At 36.5% G+C, this 19,378-nt stretch overlaps 2 protein-coding genes across 2 annotated transcripts; both read left to right on the forward strand.

The window, feature by feature from the left end:
• The first annotated feature begins 345 nt into the window (after positions 1–345).
• LOC115983764 lies at positions 346–6,757 on the forward strand. The gene is made up of 3 exons (XM_031106530.1): positions 346–3,327; positions 5,587–5,897; positions 6,180–6,757. Exons 1-3 carry the CDS (start codon positions 989–991, stop codon positions 6,548–6,550), a joined length of 3,021 nt encoding a protein of 1,006 aa, XP_030962390.1. The 5' UTR covers positions 346–988; the 3' UTR covers positions 6,551–6,757.
• Positions 6,758–11,904: 5,147 nt separating this feature from the next.
• On the forward strand, positions 11,905–12,852 carry LOC115985228 (F-box/kelch-repeat protein At1g57790-like). The gene has a single exon (XM_031108195.1). The coding sequence runs from the start codon at positions 11,905–11,907 to the stop codon at positions 12,850–12,852; it is 948 nt and encodes a 315-aa protein (XP_030964055.1).
• Positions 12,853–19,378: the final 6,526 nt, after the last annotated feature.

The raw sequence follows: 19,378 nt of genomic DNA on the forward strand, positions 1-19,378 counted from the left end.
TATGGTGTAAAATTCAAACACCCCTAAACTTCAGGGGGTAAAATCTAAACACCCTTAAAATATGGAAGCTAAAATTCAAATTCTGAAATGTTAGGATGTAAAATCCAAATATCCCAAATATCATAGAATAAAATTCAATCAGCCCAAAAGTTTGGGGCGTAATTTGTCATTTAAGATGAGTAAGCTTCTCAAAGAAGTAACCAACGGTTGAGATGCAAAGCAAAGGAAAAACAAATACTATTTGAGAGTCCTATTATTGCAGCATGGAATCAGTCCCGCTAGATACGCCCACACAAGCCCACTAGCCCAAAAATTCCCCATGTAAAATAGCTAAAAAGGGGGGGCCTCATACTCTCGTCATTCGTTAGTGCGCACAACATAAAGTAAGAAATCTGATGGAGGAAAGAAGTAAACAAGTAACCACTGAAAAGAGAAACTTCTCTCTCCACGTTTCTCTAACCTTCTCTGCCTAAGAACTCTTCATACATACTTCCAATCCCAAAAAAATTACCAAATTTCCTAAAACAAAAACACTCTCTCTCTCTCAGAAAATAGTAAAAAGCAACAAAAGTACTTTCTGAATTCTCTGATGTATATGAATTTGGAGAAAGAAACAGAAGTATCAGAATCAGTGGTGCACAAAAAATATCAACACCATGGATTCTCACTGCAAGGTTTGAAATTTCTCTGATTTTTCACTCTTTCTGACATGGATAATCAAAACCCAGAAAAGGGTTTTCTTTGTTTCGTCTCTGTTTGCAGTCTTTTGTGAGAGTTTTCTAGGGTTAGGGTTTCAGGTACAATCCTACTGTGCTTGAAACACTTTTCACTCTGTGTTTCTGGATTTGGGTTTTTTTGTGTTTTTTCCATATAGAATTTGATCTTAAGCTTTGAATATAGTATAAATCTCAAATTGATAGAGAAAGAAAGAAAAAATCAAAGCTTTTATATTACTTAGCAGTGTAATTTTGATTAGCAATAGCTAAGTATGCAATCACGAAGGCGTGAAGATTATATAACACTATCTCCGGCTTCAAAGCTACGTGGTCAACACAGATTGGAAATGGGTTCTGACTACCCTTATAATGGTGCACGCCATGATGCGCTGGACCGGTCTCCACGCCGGGTGGCGTTGGATCGGTCTCCACGTGCCCGGCGGAGTATGAGTCCTCATAGGTTAGATGGGTCTAGACGGGTAGCGGGTGGGAGTCGAAGGAGTCGTTCGATTGAAAGGAGGGAGTATCATCAGTGGCATTTGAGTGGCAGTAATGGGGGTAGGGGTGATCAGATACAATCAAGGTCGCCCCCTTTTGAGCAAGTGAGGAAAAGGGCTCCGTTTGATGATGATTCTCTTGTTATGCATAGGAATTATGCGCCTCCTATGGAGTTGAGGAGGGGATATGAGTTGCGTGATCATGCTGATTTTAAGGTTGATGATGATAACTTGAAGTCTAAACATGTTTTATTATATGAGCATAACAGTTCTAGAATCGGTAAAGAGAGAGACTTTAGTGAAAGCAGATTGGCAGCTGGTGGTGGACATGGGATGTTGGCTCAGAAATCAATGGCATTGGAAGATGGCATAGCACATGGATCATATCGGTTGACTCAGGATCTTGGTCCCACCTTAGATTATCGAGAAACTGATGGGCACCTATCATCTTCATCTCGAAGTATTGATATACGCCGGTTTGAGCATGAAAGACCTCAATATCAGGACACTATAGCTATGGATAAATTACCAATCATGGACTCCTATAAAGATGGAGAGAAACCCATGTTTCAATCAAGGGATATGCCATATCCCATTGTGTCAGCATCTCATTCCAAAGGTTTTGCAGGCACATCTCCCCTAGCTGATTTGTCAAGCTCCTCTTCACGGATGCTGAGGAGCGAGTTTTTGGGTTCTTATCGGGATGACATGCACCTGCCTCCTCCTTCAGGTGAATTTTCAAGGAGCAGTGGAAAACTTGCAGATCCATTAGGTTTTAATGCATATGAGGAAAGACCACTGATAGATTCTTCTGGACAACCTGAAGCTGGACAAAGGAATCTGACATTTTACCAGAGAGGTGCATGTAGTCCCACCAGGGCTGAGTGTGAAGATTATCCATACCCAAAACTATATGGAATAGCAAATGATGACCGTGGATATCCATCTGATGACTTGTATAGAATGATGCCTCCACAAGTTCCGCTAGACTATGATCATGCACGAAGCGATTATGATCATAGAGATTTGCCAAGACCTAATATAATGCACCATGCTGTAAACAGAGTTGATAATATCACTGAGGATTCTTATCGAAATCCCCGAAAGGGTACTTTATTGGACCATTCTACTTTACACAAGCAGACAGTTTCAGAATACCTTGATACAAACAGAATGTCAAATGCATCAAAACAAGGTGGTGAATATTTGGGATCTAGACGTAGTCAAGTTGAGTTTGAAAGGAGACTGTCACCAGAATACGAAACTTCACATTTGGGTGCATCACAGGATCGTCAAATATTGCATATGAGAGCAGATTTTGGTTTTGGAAAAGATGCAGGTCCAAAGTTTCTGAAGGAGAGGCTGCAAAGCCCTCCAGTTTCTAAATATGATTTAGATGGTCATAGACATTCTATAAGGATGCAGAGAATGGACGAACATGGCTTAAGCGAACCATCAGATAGGATGCTTAAAAGAAAATTCAGTTTCAAGGAAGAATTAAGTGGGCATGATTCTAGGAAAATCATGTCAAATAAATGGAATGCATCCAGAGGGCTTCAGGATCGATATGATAGTGGTGAAGAATGGATTGATGAAGATATGAGTGCTTTGTATTCATCCAATAGTGTGGGATTGGACCGTAATGAATACAGAAAGCCTAAGAGGATATATGATAGGCTAGAATATCGTCAAGATTTTGCATCTGATAATTGGGTATCATCTCAAGATTCTTTGTCACAGACACAAAGGCATTCAGTAGGATTGTATAAACGCAGTGGTCGATATACTAGGGCTCATCCAAGAACTGGTTTCCTGAGCTCACATAACTTGCACCATTTTGATAGAAGAAGTGGTCTTCAGAAACTGCAATCTAATGTTTGGAAAAGAAATGATGATTATCATGAGGATGAGCAAGAAGATGATGGTGACCCTTCAGAAGATTGGGTAAATCCCTTAGAATCTGAGCCATCTGAGGACTCCAAGGAGTTTAAGCAACTTGTACAAGAAGCCTTCCTAAAGTACTGTAAAAAGTTGAATGTAAACCCATCTGTTCGAAGAAGATACAAGGAGCAAGGAAAAGCTGGTAGTTTTTTCTGCATCGTATGTGGCAAAAGGTCTGTTTTCTTTTTCGTTATTATCTTTCTAAAACTGGAACACCTGTTTTCATAATTTGATTCAGGAGTTTACCAGTACTCTTGCCAATGCAGTCAAGTGAGTATGCACTAACCTTCAAGACTTTTCTAGTTTGGGATTTGCTTGGATTTTAACTTGGCTACTTGCAATTATAGAAACAAAAATTGTTTTATTATTTAGGTTTATGCATAGTGTTAGGAGATGGATGACTTAGTGGCATCAATTCCACGTACTGGGGCATGAACCTTTGGTAAACATTACTTAGAAGTGACTTTACAATTCTAGCTCAAGTGCCTTTTGTTGTTCAATTATGGTGAAAATCATTAGATGATTTCTGCTGTCCATTTTTTGTCCTTGATGTTTCATTGAGTAAAGGACTATGGAATAGGTCTAATATTTGGAAATAGGTTGCTGATCAGAGTTAACCTTTATAGCACATTGGGTGGATGGATGGTTGTGGTGTTTATGTCTGATTATATGTGGGCATATTTGTAGTCTTTAAGTCTCATTGAATATGTGTAGTGTAGCAGTATTCGGTATTTATTGTCAAAGCCATTTCAGCATTTTGGTGAAGACAATCTAGAGGGTGGGTTGCATGCACGCTCTCATTGTATGTGTATATATGTAACTACTACTAGTATGTAATGCTAAAGCCATTTTGGTATAGTTGTAAAGACAACTAGGTTGCAAGTGAGTTGGATATTGGTTTAGGTTTCACTATAGGCATATGTATGTTTTGTATACATATTGAGTTGAAATTCCAATTCAATAAACGCTTCTATGACTCTTTTTCCCTATCTCTTTTTCTTTATAATTTATTAATTAGGAATATGGACCTTGTTTACAACCTTGAAGTTAAACTAAGGTTTACATGATCAATGTCCTAGATATTATTTTAAACTAAAAAGAATGGGCATTTTTCTGTCTCCCTTTTTTCTTTTTTTGGGTTTGTGGGGTGGGGAGAGGGTATGTTTAAGTGGGGTTGGCATCACTTACCAGATGTTTTGGATGTAATAGTCATAGTCTTTTACAAATTCCCTCTAAGATGATTGGAGAAAATGAATGCATTGGTAAAAAAAGAACGGCCAAAAGCCTCTCTATATATTGATGTAGCTTCATGTGCAATATTTCTGGTTGCACAAATAATTATTTTATTATAAACTTTTAGGATATAAGCACGACTACCTCCTCAAATTATCATGGCCTGCTCTCTAACATTGGTGGAATTTATGAGTCTTTGGAGACTATCAAGAAATTACTTTGAACATCAAGATCCAAGGACATGTCTTAGCAAGCAGGGATTTTAATTAAATATGCTACATGTCTGTGGATCATTAAATATATTGACAAAGGCATACCCAGGCTCTTTCTGTATGTGGTGCCTACACAATCTCATGGAATTTTAATTAATTGATTTTATATATTAACTGGTGATCTTTCATCTGAAGCACGCATGAAAAGAATATGACGTCAGATTATGTTCACATTAGCAATTATTATGCCATGGGAAAAACGGAAAATGATCAAATTTCTTGTTGGCAGACTGGAGAGGATAAGCTTAAAGTAAGCAGGTTCAAATGGTCCAAACTTAAGTTGCCAACAGTCTGAAGTTTGTTTGTCCCATTATAAGCCATGAGACCTTGACTTCGTGAGAGTCTGAGAGATGCATTTCATGATTGACTATGATATAGTGTAGATTGTCATTTCCTTTAAAGGGAATTTCTGCTTAACATCATTGATTTGCTAAGGTGCAAGCTCCCTTGGTAGTGGAATTATTTGTCAATTGTCATCTACAAGTGTGTTAAAGAATTGGTTTAGTAACTTTTTTGTGCCATCCTCCTGCCTCAGCCCTGGTCTATCAGTTTCTGTAAGTGAAAGCTAATAAAGGGCTGGTTGGGGTTGGGAAAGGTTTCTAGCTGCCTGAATCTATATCGTTGTTAATTTTAAATTTTAGTGGTTATGAATGTGTAAGCTTCAAGTTTCATTAGATGGAAATTGAATTCAGTTTTCATTTGATATATGCCCTATCCTCATTGTCTAATATGTAGCATTGTGTATTTTCTATTATATTCTTAAGCTCGTAATAATTTTTGGAAATCTATGTAGAATAGGTAGTTTGAATGATCCACTGAAGTAGTATTTTACTTTTATTAGATTGGATACCACTAATTGACAGAAGTTAATTTGTTCAATCATGTTTCTCTTGAAACTGTTATAATTAACAATGCACATTGTTTCAGCCATTCAAAGGAGTTCTTGGATACTCAACGCCTGGTAACACATGCCTTCATGTCTCACAAGGTTGGGCTGAGATCACAGCACTTGGGTCTTCACAAAGCAATATGTGTTTTGTTAGGATGGAATACTGTTGTCCCAGAAGACACAATCACATGGTCTCCTGAGGTCTTGCCCAATGCAGAAGCCTTGGCTCAGAAAGAGGATTTGATACTCTGGCCTCCTCTCATTGTCGTCCACAACATTTCTATGTCAGACAGTAATCCGCAAAAATGGAAGGTTGTTAAAGTTGAAGAGGTTGAGGCTTTTCTAAGAGGTAAGTGACTTTGTATGACCTGTTCTGTATAACACATTTGGTTGAAAATTAAATTTGAGTAGGCATAAAGCTATACTTGTTAGGAGTTCTTCTAATCTTGATCACCACAACATAATAAGGACAAAATTTTTTGTTGTTTTAATGGCTTATGTTCATGATATGCAGTATTTGAATCAGTCACAATATTCAGCTTGCCTGTGAATAGTGAAAATTGAGCAAAAAATTAAACAATTAAGTACAATGCCATATACTGCATTATAATGGTTTGCCTTGTTATGGCAGAGAAAGGTTTTATAAGGGGAAGAATCAAAGTGTGCTTGGGGAGGCCCTCAGATAAAAGTGTTATGGTCATAAAGTTCTTGGGCACTTTCACTGGCCTAGGAGATGCAGAGAAGCTTCATAAGTATTTTGACGAAAATAAGCGTGGTAGAGTAGATTTTGAGAGAATAACATCCAACAATGGTAAAAGCAGCAAAAGCTGGGATGCAGGAAACCAAGGAGAAAAGGTGGAGGAACATATTCTGTATGGGTACATGGGTATCGCAGAGGACTTGGACAAAGTAGATTATAACACTAGAAAGTCATGTGTGATCAAGAGTAAGATGGAGATACAGGATCTGGCAAATGCTCCTCTTAGGCCTGATGAGAGGTAGCTGTCCATGAAAAACTTTATTATGGATGGTGCTATAATTTCGCGAATCATAGCATGCTTTTTTTTTTTTTGTCAAAAAAAAGTTTATCTTAGTGGTTCAATACTCCTTATGTAAACAGATGTTGCCTCTCTTTTTCTTTTGTTATGAATGTAAACAGATATTGCCTTGGAACTTTGTTTTCGTTTTATAAATATGTTTTGCGTTTAATGATTAGGCTACATTGGACATGAAGAGCTTCATATGATACCATAAATTCAAATCGTTTTCACACAGATATAACTCTGTAGCTAGTTGCTACCAATGGTGATTCTCTTTTGATCCTGTCATGGTAGCTATTTGGTGTCATCATTATATATATTATTTCAAAATCACAAAAACGAAAGAGGTTCCTGCAGATTTCTTTTATGCAGATAGTTTCATTGACCTGATTTGTGGTTGATATATATCTATCTTTCCACAAAGGTTGAAGAAATAGGGAGCATTTCAATCGGAATTTATTTGCTAACAACAAAGGAAATATATAGGCTGTGTCATCTGGGATTCTGGCTGGAGGTTAACATAAGAAATACTAAGTCCATGCGGGGTCCGTCTTAACGCATGGTCCAGACCCTAATATGCACGATTGTCGGGAGGAAAGGTTATTCAACGTTTGCCCTTCTATTGTCATATAAATATCACAGTGAAAAAAAAAAAAAAACATATATATATATATATATATATATAAGTGAAATGGATAAGAATTGTGAACCACGGGCGTTGACTTTTTTTTTTCTTTTTCTTTTTTTCGGCTAAAATCTGGATATGTTTACTGTTTATATATTGAAATTTAGCTAAAAATCTTATAACTTAACTAATACATTTTTGGTGTTTTCAATAGAAATGCTTATTGTTCAAACCTCCCTCCCATTGTAATTATATTATTATAAAAAAAATAAAATAAATGAAATTAAGAAATTTCGGTTAGGTTCAACATACCCCCACTCCTCCCAAAAACAAATTGGCCGAAACACGATGTTGGGGGAGGAGGGGCTACCTAAAGAGGTGATAGAGATACGTGATTAAAAGTGTCTTCATCAGCAATAGTGTGACAAAGCTTTTGTCAAATTACCGATTGTTTCAAAAATTTAAACTTTTGGGATATGACAAATTTAATCATTTAACCAATACTTCTAACACTTCTCCTCACATGTGGGCCGAAATTACCTTTTAATAGATGAGGCCCAATACGTGGAAATTTAAATGGGAGGTAGAATAGGAGGAGACATGGATTGAACTCAGAATCTCATACTCTGATGCTATGTTAAATTACCAATTGTCCCAAAAGTTTAAACTTTTGAGATATGGTAAATTTAATTATTTAACCAATACTTCCATTAGCCTTCAAGCTTAAGTTGAGGGTGCTCAAAGATGGGTACTACTTACCTAAAATTGAACTTGACTATCTAACCACTATTGATACTATTAAACCACGCAAGATCATTAATACTTTTTGGAGACTTATTATAGATGAATGTATGTGTCTAATAGGAATGTGAATAAAGTAGGTTTAATCATTTCTATAGATAGGCTAATGAATGTAGATTGTCCTTGCTAATGTTGGGTGTATAAGTAGGGGTGTTCGCAGTGCGGTTTTGGGTCATTTTTAGCACCACACTTTGCGGTGTGGTTTAGCTAAAACCATAACTGCACCGCACCTTATTTTTGTGGTCACATGTGCAGTGTAGTGTGATGCAGTGCGGTTTAAAGTTTAGTCAAAACCATAACTACACCGCAGTTCATTTTTGCGGTCACATATGTAGTGCGGTGTATAAGATGCGGTTTAAATGATTTGAAATTGGTATATATTTCAAATTTTGGGCTTTTTCTACCCCGACCAAAGCTAATTTTTCCCTTTATTTTGGTCCAAGTTTTAAACTATTGAGCTAATTTTTCTTTATTTTGGATTGGTTTTCTTAATCAACACTTGCTAGGGTTATCAAACTTTTTTTTTTTTGAAAACTAGGGTTATTAAACTATTAATAATGTATTTAATATTAAAAATAATTAAATATATTAATATATAGAGAGGGTGCGGTGTAGTGAGGTTTATGTGGTTTTCTTATTATAAAACTGCAAACCGCACCGCACCATGCGGTGTGGTGCGGTACGGTGCATTATTACTTGTGGTGCGATGCGGTTATGCTATTTTGCGGGCGGTTTTGGTGCGGTTTTTGCGGTTTGTGCGGTTTGGTGAACACCCCTATGTACAAGTGTTAGTAAAGTCTCATATTGAATAATGATGAGGAGAATGAGTGGATAATATAACATAGTTGAGTTCATTCCCATTGGGTTTAGGCCTTTTAAGTTAAAATGTGTCTCAATATTTTATATTAACTACTCAAGGAGTCTTCCCAATGTATTTATCTTATATTGCACACACAAGGCTAATGTTGTGTATTTTGAAAAGCAAGTATGTAAAATAGGGGAAAAAAAAATTATGCTAAAATATAAATGAATTTTTTTGTTAAAAAAAAAAAAAAAACCAAATTTTTATGCTAAAATTAGACAAGATTATGAAAAATATGATAAACTATTTTTTTTTAACTATTTATAAAATTTAGGAACTAAAATAGTATTTTACCTAAAAAATTATCACACGCAACACATGAGTCTGCAACTAGTAGCTTATAAAAGCCGAATAGTGCATTAGAAGTCTCAGGTTGACGACAGAAACAATTCCTTTAATAAGGAAAAGCAATTGATTTATGGTGGTGATGATGTTTCAGAGCCAAGAAGCTTGAAAGCATTGACTTTTTATCTGGTTCTTTTTTTTCTTTTAACGAAATCAAGGTATCATGTACAACTTTTATTATCCAGTTTCTATTGAAATTTCAATTCGCAATATTGAAGTAAAGGTTTTGTATTTTGAGAATTCTAATTGATGTACCTCACGTACTCTAGGACCACACTTTTAATAGGAGGAATTGTTTCAAATCTATATATATATATATATATATATATATATATATAAAACCGAAACCTCTGACCTCTCCACAATTTTCCACATCAGCATTATTTAAATAAAAAAAATAAAAAACAAAAAATCAGTAAAAAAAATACATAACCTACTAAAACACTACTAATCACATGTTTAAACCTCTTTGCAACTCTGTTACCTATCCTACTAAAACACTACTAATCCTATTAAAAAGTGAAACACAAGAATCTTCTCCTTATGCTAAAATACGGAATGTCCCTAATGGCATTATTATATGCCGTGATGATATGCTAAGCTTAAATCACAAGCCTGGTCATTGCTCGATTCAAATGTGTTAGCAGCTATAATTATCATCGATAATCCTTCAACATATGTAATTGAGGATATGCATTTTCTTCCTCTCCCCTGCATTTTGATTAGCTCAGACAATGCACGAGTTTTGAAGGATTATGTAAAATCTGCCAAGTTACCCATTGCCAACATGACATTCCAACAAACCCTGATAGGAATTAAGCCTACACCAGTTGTGGTTAATATGTAAAATTTTCGATCTGGGAGAGGAGGGCTATTATATTGACGTTAAGGTCATTGTCTTGAAACTTATCTCAAACATTCACCTGGATTAAAGTTTCGATCTGGGAGAGGAGGGCGATCCATTGTAGCTTTTGATATTGAGTTAAAGATGTAATGCCTACAATTCCATCTCCCTCCCATATTTGTGTTAATCCTTCCTTGCAACATCAAAGGTTCTATTCTTAATTTTTATTCTTCCATTCAGTTTTGTTTAGATTTAATCTTCTCGATTTTTGTTCTAGAGATTGGGCCTCCTGCCAAAAATAAATTGAATCAAGGTTAAAGGTATGCTAATTTACAATTAAAATTTTCCAATTTCTTGGTTTTGGATTGTCGATTTTTGTTCTGATTTTTTTTTTTTAGTATAGGGTTAATTGTTTGTCTATGTACATCTAATTTCTAAATATTAGTGTTGTTTGGGTTATTGGTTTAGGATCATCTTTTTTGGATTTAATAAATTTGAATTTAGGATATATATATATATATATATGTGTGTGTGTGTGTGTGTGTATGTATGTATGCGTGAATGAATTGGTTGGCATAGGGTTTGGTTTGAATTCACTTGAAATTTTGTTTGGCTAGGGTTACATTGCAGTTGATGCATGCTTTGGGCTAGCTTTAGTTTGATGATTTAACTTATGTCTATTCCTCTTCTTGGCATTTGTGAATTAAAGATTTGAAAAAAAAAAAAAAAAAAGTCTTTCAGCTGATATTGGATTATTATAGCCAAGTTTCATTGATTTTGTTGATTAGTTTTGGCTTTGGGAGAAAAAAAATTTCTATTATAATAGTGTTCTGTTTTTTTAGACTTCAAATCCTACATGAAGCAAAAGTCTCTAAACAACCAAGAAAACAAACACATCTTCAATATTGTTCTCTCGCTGCCACAATACATTGGCTCCACTATTGCTATAACTATTTTCACCAGGAGTAACCAATCTTTTTGTTATATTTCTCTATTGTGAAGTCATATATTCTTTTGTTTTGTTTCAATAATTTCTAGGCTCTAAATCATCTTTCTTTTTTTTTTTTTTTTGGACTTTTGGAAATTTACATTTGATTCTTTATTCTCACTTTTTTTTTTTGCGAGATCTAAAATTGTCTAATAGATTTCAACAACTATATCCACAAAAGATTTCAACAACTATATCCACAAATTATTCTTTTGAAGGTAACTCATCTTTCTCTATATTTCTTTGTTGTCTAATCACATAGACATATATATATATATATATATTTATATGTTTTGTTTTTTTTAGGCTCTATATTTCTTTGTTGTCTAATCACATAGACATATATATATATATATATATATATGTTTTGTTTTTTTTAGGCTCAAAATATTCAGATTCTTTCTCTTATATTTCTTATATTTCTCTGTTGTGTGATCAAATATTTTCATTATGCTTTAATAATTTCAGCTTTGAATCTTATAATGCAAAATTTTCCCGTGCATTGCATAGGTTAGCGACTAGTTATTTTTATTTGAGAAACTCTTTACTTTGTGACAGTATTTGAATTCGTTTTCTATAATTGTACTTTCAATTGAGAAACCTGTACAAGGGTGATATTGTCTCTCTTTCCAATATAGCCTTTACGTAAAGAAGGAAGAAATCGGCGGGAGTGGAACTACACATGGCCAAACAAATTGTTAGATATTCTACCGAAGATCAAGAAAATAAAAAGGGATTACATATATGCAACCTTCCGTGTTATATGCAAATCATGGCGATCAAGCATTCCTCCTCCTCGACCAGCGGTCTCAACCTTAACTGATTCTCCATGGTCTCTATCTCCATGTTTAATGTCCGTTGGCTCGCATAAATCCACATTCTTTCACCCTGCGTACCAAAAGCACGATGCATGTGAGATCGACATTCCAGAATTATTGGATGCACGTATTTGCTTCTCAAAGAATGTTTGGTTGCTCTTGACTGGATATGGTGATGAAAATTTTAGTGTCTTTTTCTTCAATCCTTTCACAAAGGAAAAAGTAGAACTCCCTAAATACACAAATAGAGAATCATTCATTACCATGAGTTTTTCTTCCCCGCCTACTTCTTCTGACTGTTTTGTTATTGGAATTTGTGGGTGGGATGATTTTGGGTTCATTAAACGTGGAGAAAAACGTTGGACTTCCCATACAATTATTAAAAGGCCAGAATTTACGCCATCAACATATTGCAATCCAATCTTACACAAAGGATTGTGCTATTGTTTGGGTGAGAATGGAGGATTAGGAGTATTTGATCCAAACGACAACCCAAGTAATTGGATTATTTATCATAATGATAAAATTCCCCTTATTCAAGAAAAGCTTGATTCAGTTCATCGAAGTTACTTGGTGGAAAGTGATGAAGGGAAGCTTTTAGCAATATTCATGGTTGAGGAGGGTGACACTAGGACACCAATTCATGTTTTTGAACTACCTAAGTTACAAGTAAATAAAACCATGATGAAACCTTGCAAGATTGTCTGTCGTATTGTGAGAAGTTTGGGAAATAGAATCCTATATATCAGTCTTGGAGGGTCTTTCTTAGAACCTGTTGTGCCAAGAGGATTGGGTAACAAGATTTACTTGCCAATTATCCAAGACAAGAAAAACATATACTACTCTCTCAGTACTGGCAAGTATTGTTCCATATTTGATGATTATTCTACCAAAAACATTCATAATGTACAGGAACCGAGAAATTGCTGTTGGATTCAGGGTGGGCCAAAATTGACTTTAAACAAAGACTTTGAATGGTGATTAAGAGAATTCCTCTCTCTCACGCTAGAGATTTATAATTGATTATAGAGAATTAATAGACTGAGATGTACTAGTGTTACTTCTCTTTTTTACTTCCCTGTTGTTTTAACCCATGTTCTTTTAGTTATCGAAATTATTTCTCTTATTTGGAGTTCTGGACAAAATCTATAGTGGTTAATGTTAAGGTGTTGACTTTTGATTTTATCAATATATTCTTAAAGTGATATTTCTTACCTAGATATATTCTTAAAGTGATATTTCTTACCTAGATAAAAATGTGTTTTGCATTGACTTTGTACAGATTATTAGACTTTACAGAAAATAATTCATCACCCAAAAAAAAAAAAAAAAAAAACCTCTTGAATTTTTGAAAATTTTCTTTAAATATGGACCAACAAATGACAACATTTGATCATTAGTTATGCCATTTGAAATTTTAAAACTTTGTAAAATACTAAGCCAATGATCTCCCAACATTTTTTTCCTTCTTTTTATGTACTTTGAAAAGTTGAACATCTTATCCAAAACGATAAGATTTAAATAAAATTTACCTCAAACTTATCCAAATTGAAAGAAAAATATTATTAGATTTGATTTGGTTGGGATAGTGATAACAAATATCACCATCTTGTTCTTCTTTTCTTTTATTTTTTTCTTTTTATTAAGAATCCGCCATCTTGTTCTTAACTAGGATAATTGGGTTTTCCTCTCTATTTTTCTTTTTCTTTTTCTTTTTTCTAGAAAAAATGTTGATGTGAAAGAAAAAACTTCCCGTAAATGATATGAGTTTGTAATATAACACAGTAATTATCAAACCATTTTCTAAACTTTTTTTATGGATAAATTTCAAGTAAGTTTCATTTAAAGCTAATTGTTTTGAATATGCTTCATTAAATCACATAATTTTAATTAGTTTCATTTAAAATTTATAGTTTTAGATAAATTTCTTTTACATTTGCTAGTGTCATTTGTGCAAGAAAAGTGATGGAACGTTTAAATCATTGCCTTCTGAAAACTTTTATTAACTAAAATTTCCAGCATTGCCTACAAACAGAATTTAGCAAAACCATAGACATTGTCCATGCATTGCACGAACAACTTACTAGTCATCAATATATATATATATATATATATATATATATTGAAGGGATGAAAATGTGTAGAGATCTCAAGATCCAGAGCCAAGCCTACAAGAGCAAAGCCAAGTACGAAATAGGGAATTTCTGTACCCAATATGGCTTACCTTCCATCATTTCCAAAAGGAAATCCAAACACAGAGGCGAAGAACCCTCTGAGAAACCCCATAGGAAGAAACCTACCTCCAAACATCATAGACATCAGAAGTTTAAAACTGATGATTTCTATAAAAAGGGTAGATCCAAACCCTCAGGAAGGTTTACACCTACAGCATCAGGAACATGCTATAACTGTGGAAAGAAAGGTCATTACAAGAAAGATTGTAGAGCTAAGGCCAAAACCCTTATCAATACTCTCATTAGTGACCAAACCAGTAGGCAAGAAATCTTCAAACTCTTAGAACTCGATCACCCAAGTAGTGAGTCCAGTGACCAAGAGAAACACCAGTTGTTCAGGACATCCTCTGGAACCTCTAGAGTATCTTCTAGTTCCTCTAGTGACTCAGACGAAATCCTAGCTTGCCAGGATAGTTGTTGTAGAAACAAAACTGTCCATGTCCTAACTAAGCAAGAAGAGCTGCTCCTCGATCTCATAGAACAGATCAAGGACCGGCGGAAGCATAAATAGGTTACAAATGTAGTTCTGAGTACAAGTGTAAACTAGGGGATGAGGAAAGAAAAGAGCCATTCTGTTTAAGTGAGAGAGCTCTGAGGTAATTCTGAAGAGGTGTAGTATTGAGCCTCGAATTAAGCCTGCTGAAGACTGAGGCCAAGGATGCCTTATATAGAAGGAGAGAGCCTTGGATGCGTTCAGGAGACTGCGTCAATCACGGAAGGTAAATTGCTTTTACTTCAGGTGAATATCTTTTCAGCCGAAAGCAATAGTAACTTCAATGATTCTGCTGGGGCACTGTTGGAGTGAACAGTAGATGGTCACTGTTTATGAACAGTGTATTGTCCCCTTGCTTTTCTGGAATAGTGACTCTGCATAGTGTTCTGGACTGTGCAGTGAATAGTGCTCTGTCGGTCAACTCTGCGGTGCGGGTACTGTTCTGAATAGTAGCCGGTTTGGCAAAGGTGGAACTTGAGCTGGTCTGAGCTTCAGAGGCTGTTCTGGAGCGTCTGAGGAGTAGGTTCAATCTGTATCATAACCAGAAGGATACCCTTCGTATGGATCAAAAGCAGGAGGTTCATCATCATGCTCATGCTCGTGGTACCTGTCAAACAGATTACAAAACCCACAATAGAGGAGAGGTTCATAGTCTGCTTTCTGGGTTGTGTATAGGGGGAAATCCGTATAGTCAAGCCTTTGGGTGGTGAAGGCTTCTGAGTATGGTCTGGTGGTAAACACTGTGACTCTACCAGTATTTCCAACAAAATGGTAATTTTCCCATAGTTCTCCAGTGACATCTCGGAGTTCATTGTTGAAGTAGTTCTTCCAACATTCTGAGAGGGCCAAGGGATCATCATAAGACAGGTAGGAATCACCATCATACCAGGGGCCATTGTGAGTGTACCCGTTGATGAGTACAAGGTGGTGAGCAGGTTGAACAGTCATCCAATTGTTACTGTCCCATTGTGGGAGAGTGCTCCAGCATCTGATGGATACAAATGGACTTTTGATCTTTGTGACCACCTGTTGTATTATCAAAGGGAATTGGCTGATTTGACTATGGCTCGTTAGCTTGATAAGTCTAAGGAAACCATATTCAAACATTCTTGAAAGCCAGCTTGGGTTTCTGTCTTCATCGTCTGCCCCGTCTTCATAGTTGACTATTAGACCAGGAAAAGGATGTTGCTTTTCATAAACCCTGTGACTGCTCTCAAAGTACTGGTTCCAGGTTTCACGGATGAGGGCAGTTTCAATAGCATCTGCTTCTTCACCTAAAACCGGGAAGTGGGTGGTGACCATAATTTGAAAATGCGTGAACCATTGGTCACATGATTCAGACATAGCCTTGCTTCTAAGTATACGTGTTTGTATATCAGAAGGCAAGTTGGCAATAGCACTTCTAAGCTGGTTTTGAGTCTTAAGACTTAACCTAGCGTAGTCTGTGCCCATGATAGTCGTTTTATCCATGGAATGGATATCCTCTTTGCCAAAGAGTTGACTAGTAAGAATTGCATTTCCTGCCTCAAGTTCAACTAGGTGTAATTCTAGTGCCTTAAGGGTTCTTTGGAAAAGGTTGTAGTGGTTCTGGGTAAAAGCTCTCTGAAGGTTATCAAGGATGAATTTAGTGGAGGGAGGGAGATCTTTATATACTCCATTACTAAACTGCAAGGCCTTGTTTTTAACTTCTTGAAGAGTGATAGCCATATGACCACTGGAATATGTAACCGCTGAGGGGTACATAGGTTGAAGGGATGTTGCTTTTCTGGGTTCTTGGCCAGAAGAAGCGCCTTCAAGCTTTTGAGGAAGCCCCTGAATAGGTGACTTTCCCTTTTTCTTTGAATTTGAAGAAGACATACCTGTATTAACAAAATGGTTGTTTTCAAAAACATTTTTGTTAAAACCATGAGATGTCGTGGAACAAATTCTTTTATATGCAATGTGATGAGATGATAATTTATGAGATTGAAGAGTACTCAAAGAATTATCAAATATGATGGATGGTACAAATTGATCAAGGTTCTGGGCTTGATTTGGACCAAATGAAGAAGTTTTGGCAATGGTAAGGTTAAGATTTTTAGAAACAGAAACTTTCTGGAGACACTCAATCTCTCTAGGTTCAGGGTTCCTAAGAAACTTAAACTGAACTGGTTGGCCAAAAGGATGGGTAGTGATTCCTTCACTATCCGTGATGAAAGGATACAACAGACACATGAATGGGTTTCCTAGGATGACCCTATCTGTTATATTTTTGACAAGAACAAAAGTGGTTTTAAAACACGTATTGTCTTGGCAAACCTGTGCTTCTGGGATTTTGAATTCAATCTGCATATTTCCACCACTTGCAGAAGTTAACCTTTCCTTGGTTTTCTGGAAGTATCTAGAGGGGATAATACCTTCTTGAATGCAATTGAGATCAGCACCCGAATCTATTAGGGCAATAACCTCAATTTCAAAATCTCTGATGACAATCCTGACTTTGGAATGCCATTTCTGGAAGTTAATACTACTGATGGTTGACAAGAACGTTCCAGGTTCTGGTTCCATTTTTGCAGTAGGGTTAACTGTTTCATCTACTTCATTGTCAGAAGGGTTTTCTAATGAGATTCTGTCCTCATTGCCTTGCTGTGAAGTAAACTCCAGATTTTTGACCCTAAGGTCCATGAGACCATGATCAACCCTAAGGATGGTTAATTCCTGTTTAAGGTTTCTCATCTCAATCTTGTTATCCTTAATCTCTTTCTGGAGATCTTGGATAGTTACTTCTTTCTTGGATTTGGTAAACCTGCTGTAGATTTTTTCCAAATCAACTTTGGGTTCCTGAAACCTAGGTTTGGATGTACTTGTTTCCTTGACTAGGGTTTTATGGAACTCACTAAGCCTATGAGCTTTCTCTTCAGGGTCCTTGATCTGTTCTATGAGATCGAGGAGTAGCTCTTCTTGCTTAGTTAGAACATGGACAGTCTTGTTTCTACAACAACTATCCTGGCAAGCTAGGATTTCATCTGAGTCACTAGAGGAACTAGAAGATACTCTAGAGTTTTCAGAGGATGTCCTAAACAACTGGTGTTTCTCTTGGTCACTAGACTCACTGCTTAGGTGATCGAGTTCTAAGAGTTTGAAGATCTCTTGCCTGCTGGTTTGGTCACTAATGAGGGTATTGATAAGGGTTTTGGCCTTAGCTTTACACTCTTTCTGGAAATGACCTCTCTTTCCACACTTATAGCATGTTCCTGATGCCTTAGGTGCGAACTTCCTTGTGGGGCTGGATCTACCTTTCTTATAGAAATCATCAGTCTTGAACTTCTGACGTCTATGATGTTTGGAGGTAGGTTTTCTCCTATGGGGTTCCTCAGAGGGTTCTTCGCCTCTGTGTTTGGATTTCCTTTTGGGAATGATGGAAGGTTAGCCATATTGGGTACAGAAATTTCCTATTTCGTACTTGGCTTTGCTCTTGTTGGCTTGGCTCTGGATTTTGAGATCTCTACACATCTTCATCCCTTCATTTCGGATTGTGCTTGAGATGTCTCCATAGGTCAGGTTATCATAATCTATGATACCTAAAGAGCTAGCAAGAGTTTCTTTGACCTTCTGTCCAAACAATGTGGGTAAGCCATTGATAAACTTCTCCTTCCAAAATGGAGAGTTACAATCGCTTCTATGCATGACACGGGTGGTGAAAACATCTTCGTACCACCGGTATTCTCCAAGGTTTTTACATCTAAGGTTACTCAACTGGTCGTAAATCCTAGATGTGACATTGCTGGGTTTACCTATGAAGTGTTTCATGATCGTATAGATCAGGGTATTGACTCCATCAGGGATTCCTCTTCCTATGCGTTCGTCAAAGATAGGGTTTTCTTCCTCATCTTTTTGAACAGCATGCTTAATGTCTTCCTTAGAGGTGGCTGTCATACAGTGATTCCACCAATTCAACAACTTTCCAGTAAATCCTAAAACAATGAGCTCTACAACCTCAGTATTTGGAATACCATCATTTAGATAGTTGTTCGCTACCATGGTTATGTGCTGGATTTTGTTTTGGATTTCTTGTTCGGATAAACCATCTATGTTCCATTCATAGAGTTTACCACTGGAGACTGTGAATTGCATGGTCCTTTCCTCAAACTGGAGGTCAGGGGGTGTTGGTCTGGGATACCAATTCTTGGTAAGGCTGGTCGGTGTTACCTTGGGATGGTAAAGCTTATTTACCTGTAAACCTCGAAATTGGTCTTCTATTTGTTCTATCTCCTGTTCAGTTTCTGAGGAGGTTCTACTAGAACTGCTAGAAGCTGTATGGGCATGTAGGGTGTTTGCCTGGTTTTCAAGCCTAGGGTCCCTACTGGTTGAGGTGAGATCTGGTGAAGGGGAAACTGGTTCCTTTTTCACGAGATCATCAAGCTTTTGAGCCATTTCCTTTAGGGCTGATTGCTCCTTTGGTTTGAGGCTAGCTTGTCTGGTTGTGGGAAGCTTGACTAAAGGATCTTCTAGAGTTTGGATTGGTTTAGTAAGGTTTCCTGGTTGGAGGAGAACTCTGTTGTCAATCCTATCTTCTATCCTATCAAGCTGCTTTCCTATAACTCCTAAACACTGGTTGGTATAGTTGTTTTGCTCTATAACCTTTCTGACAACCTTTTCTTCTGGGGTTGGACACTTGAAAGGTGAGGCAATAACATCGGTACCACGCTGGCTAAAGAGTATAGCTTCTTAGGGAGGATGGCTAGACCTAACAATTTCTGGTTTGCTAGAGCTTGGTGCATCCTTCTTGGGGAGTAACGTC

The sequence above is a fragment of the Quercus lobata genome, chromosome 4, assembly GCF_001633185.2.
Source record: "Quercus lobata isolate SW786 chromosome 4, ValleyOak3.0 Primary Assembly, whole genome shotgun sequence".
NCBI lineage: Eukaryota > Viridiplantae > Streptophyta > Magnoliopsida > Fagales > Fagaceae > Quercus > Quercus lobata.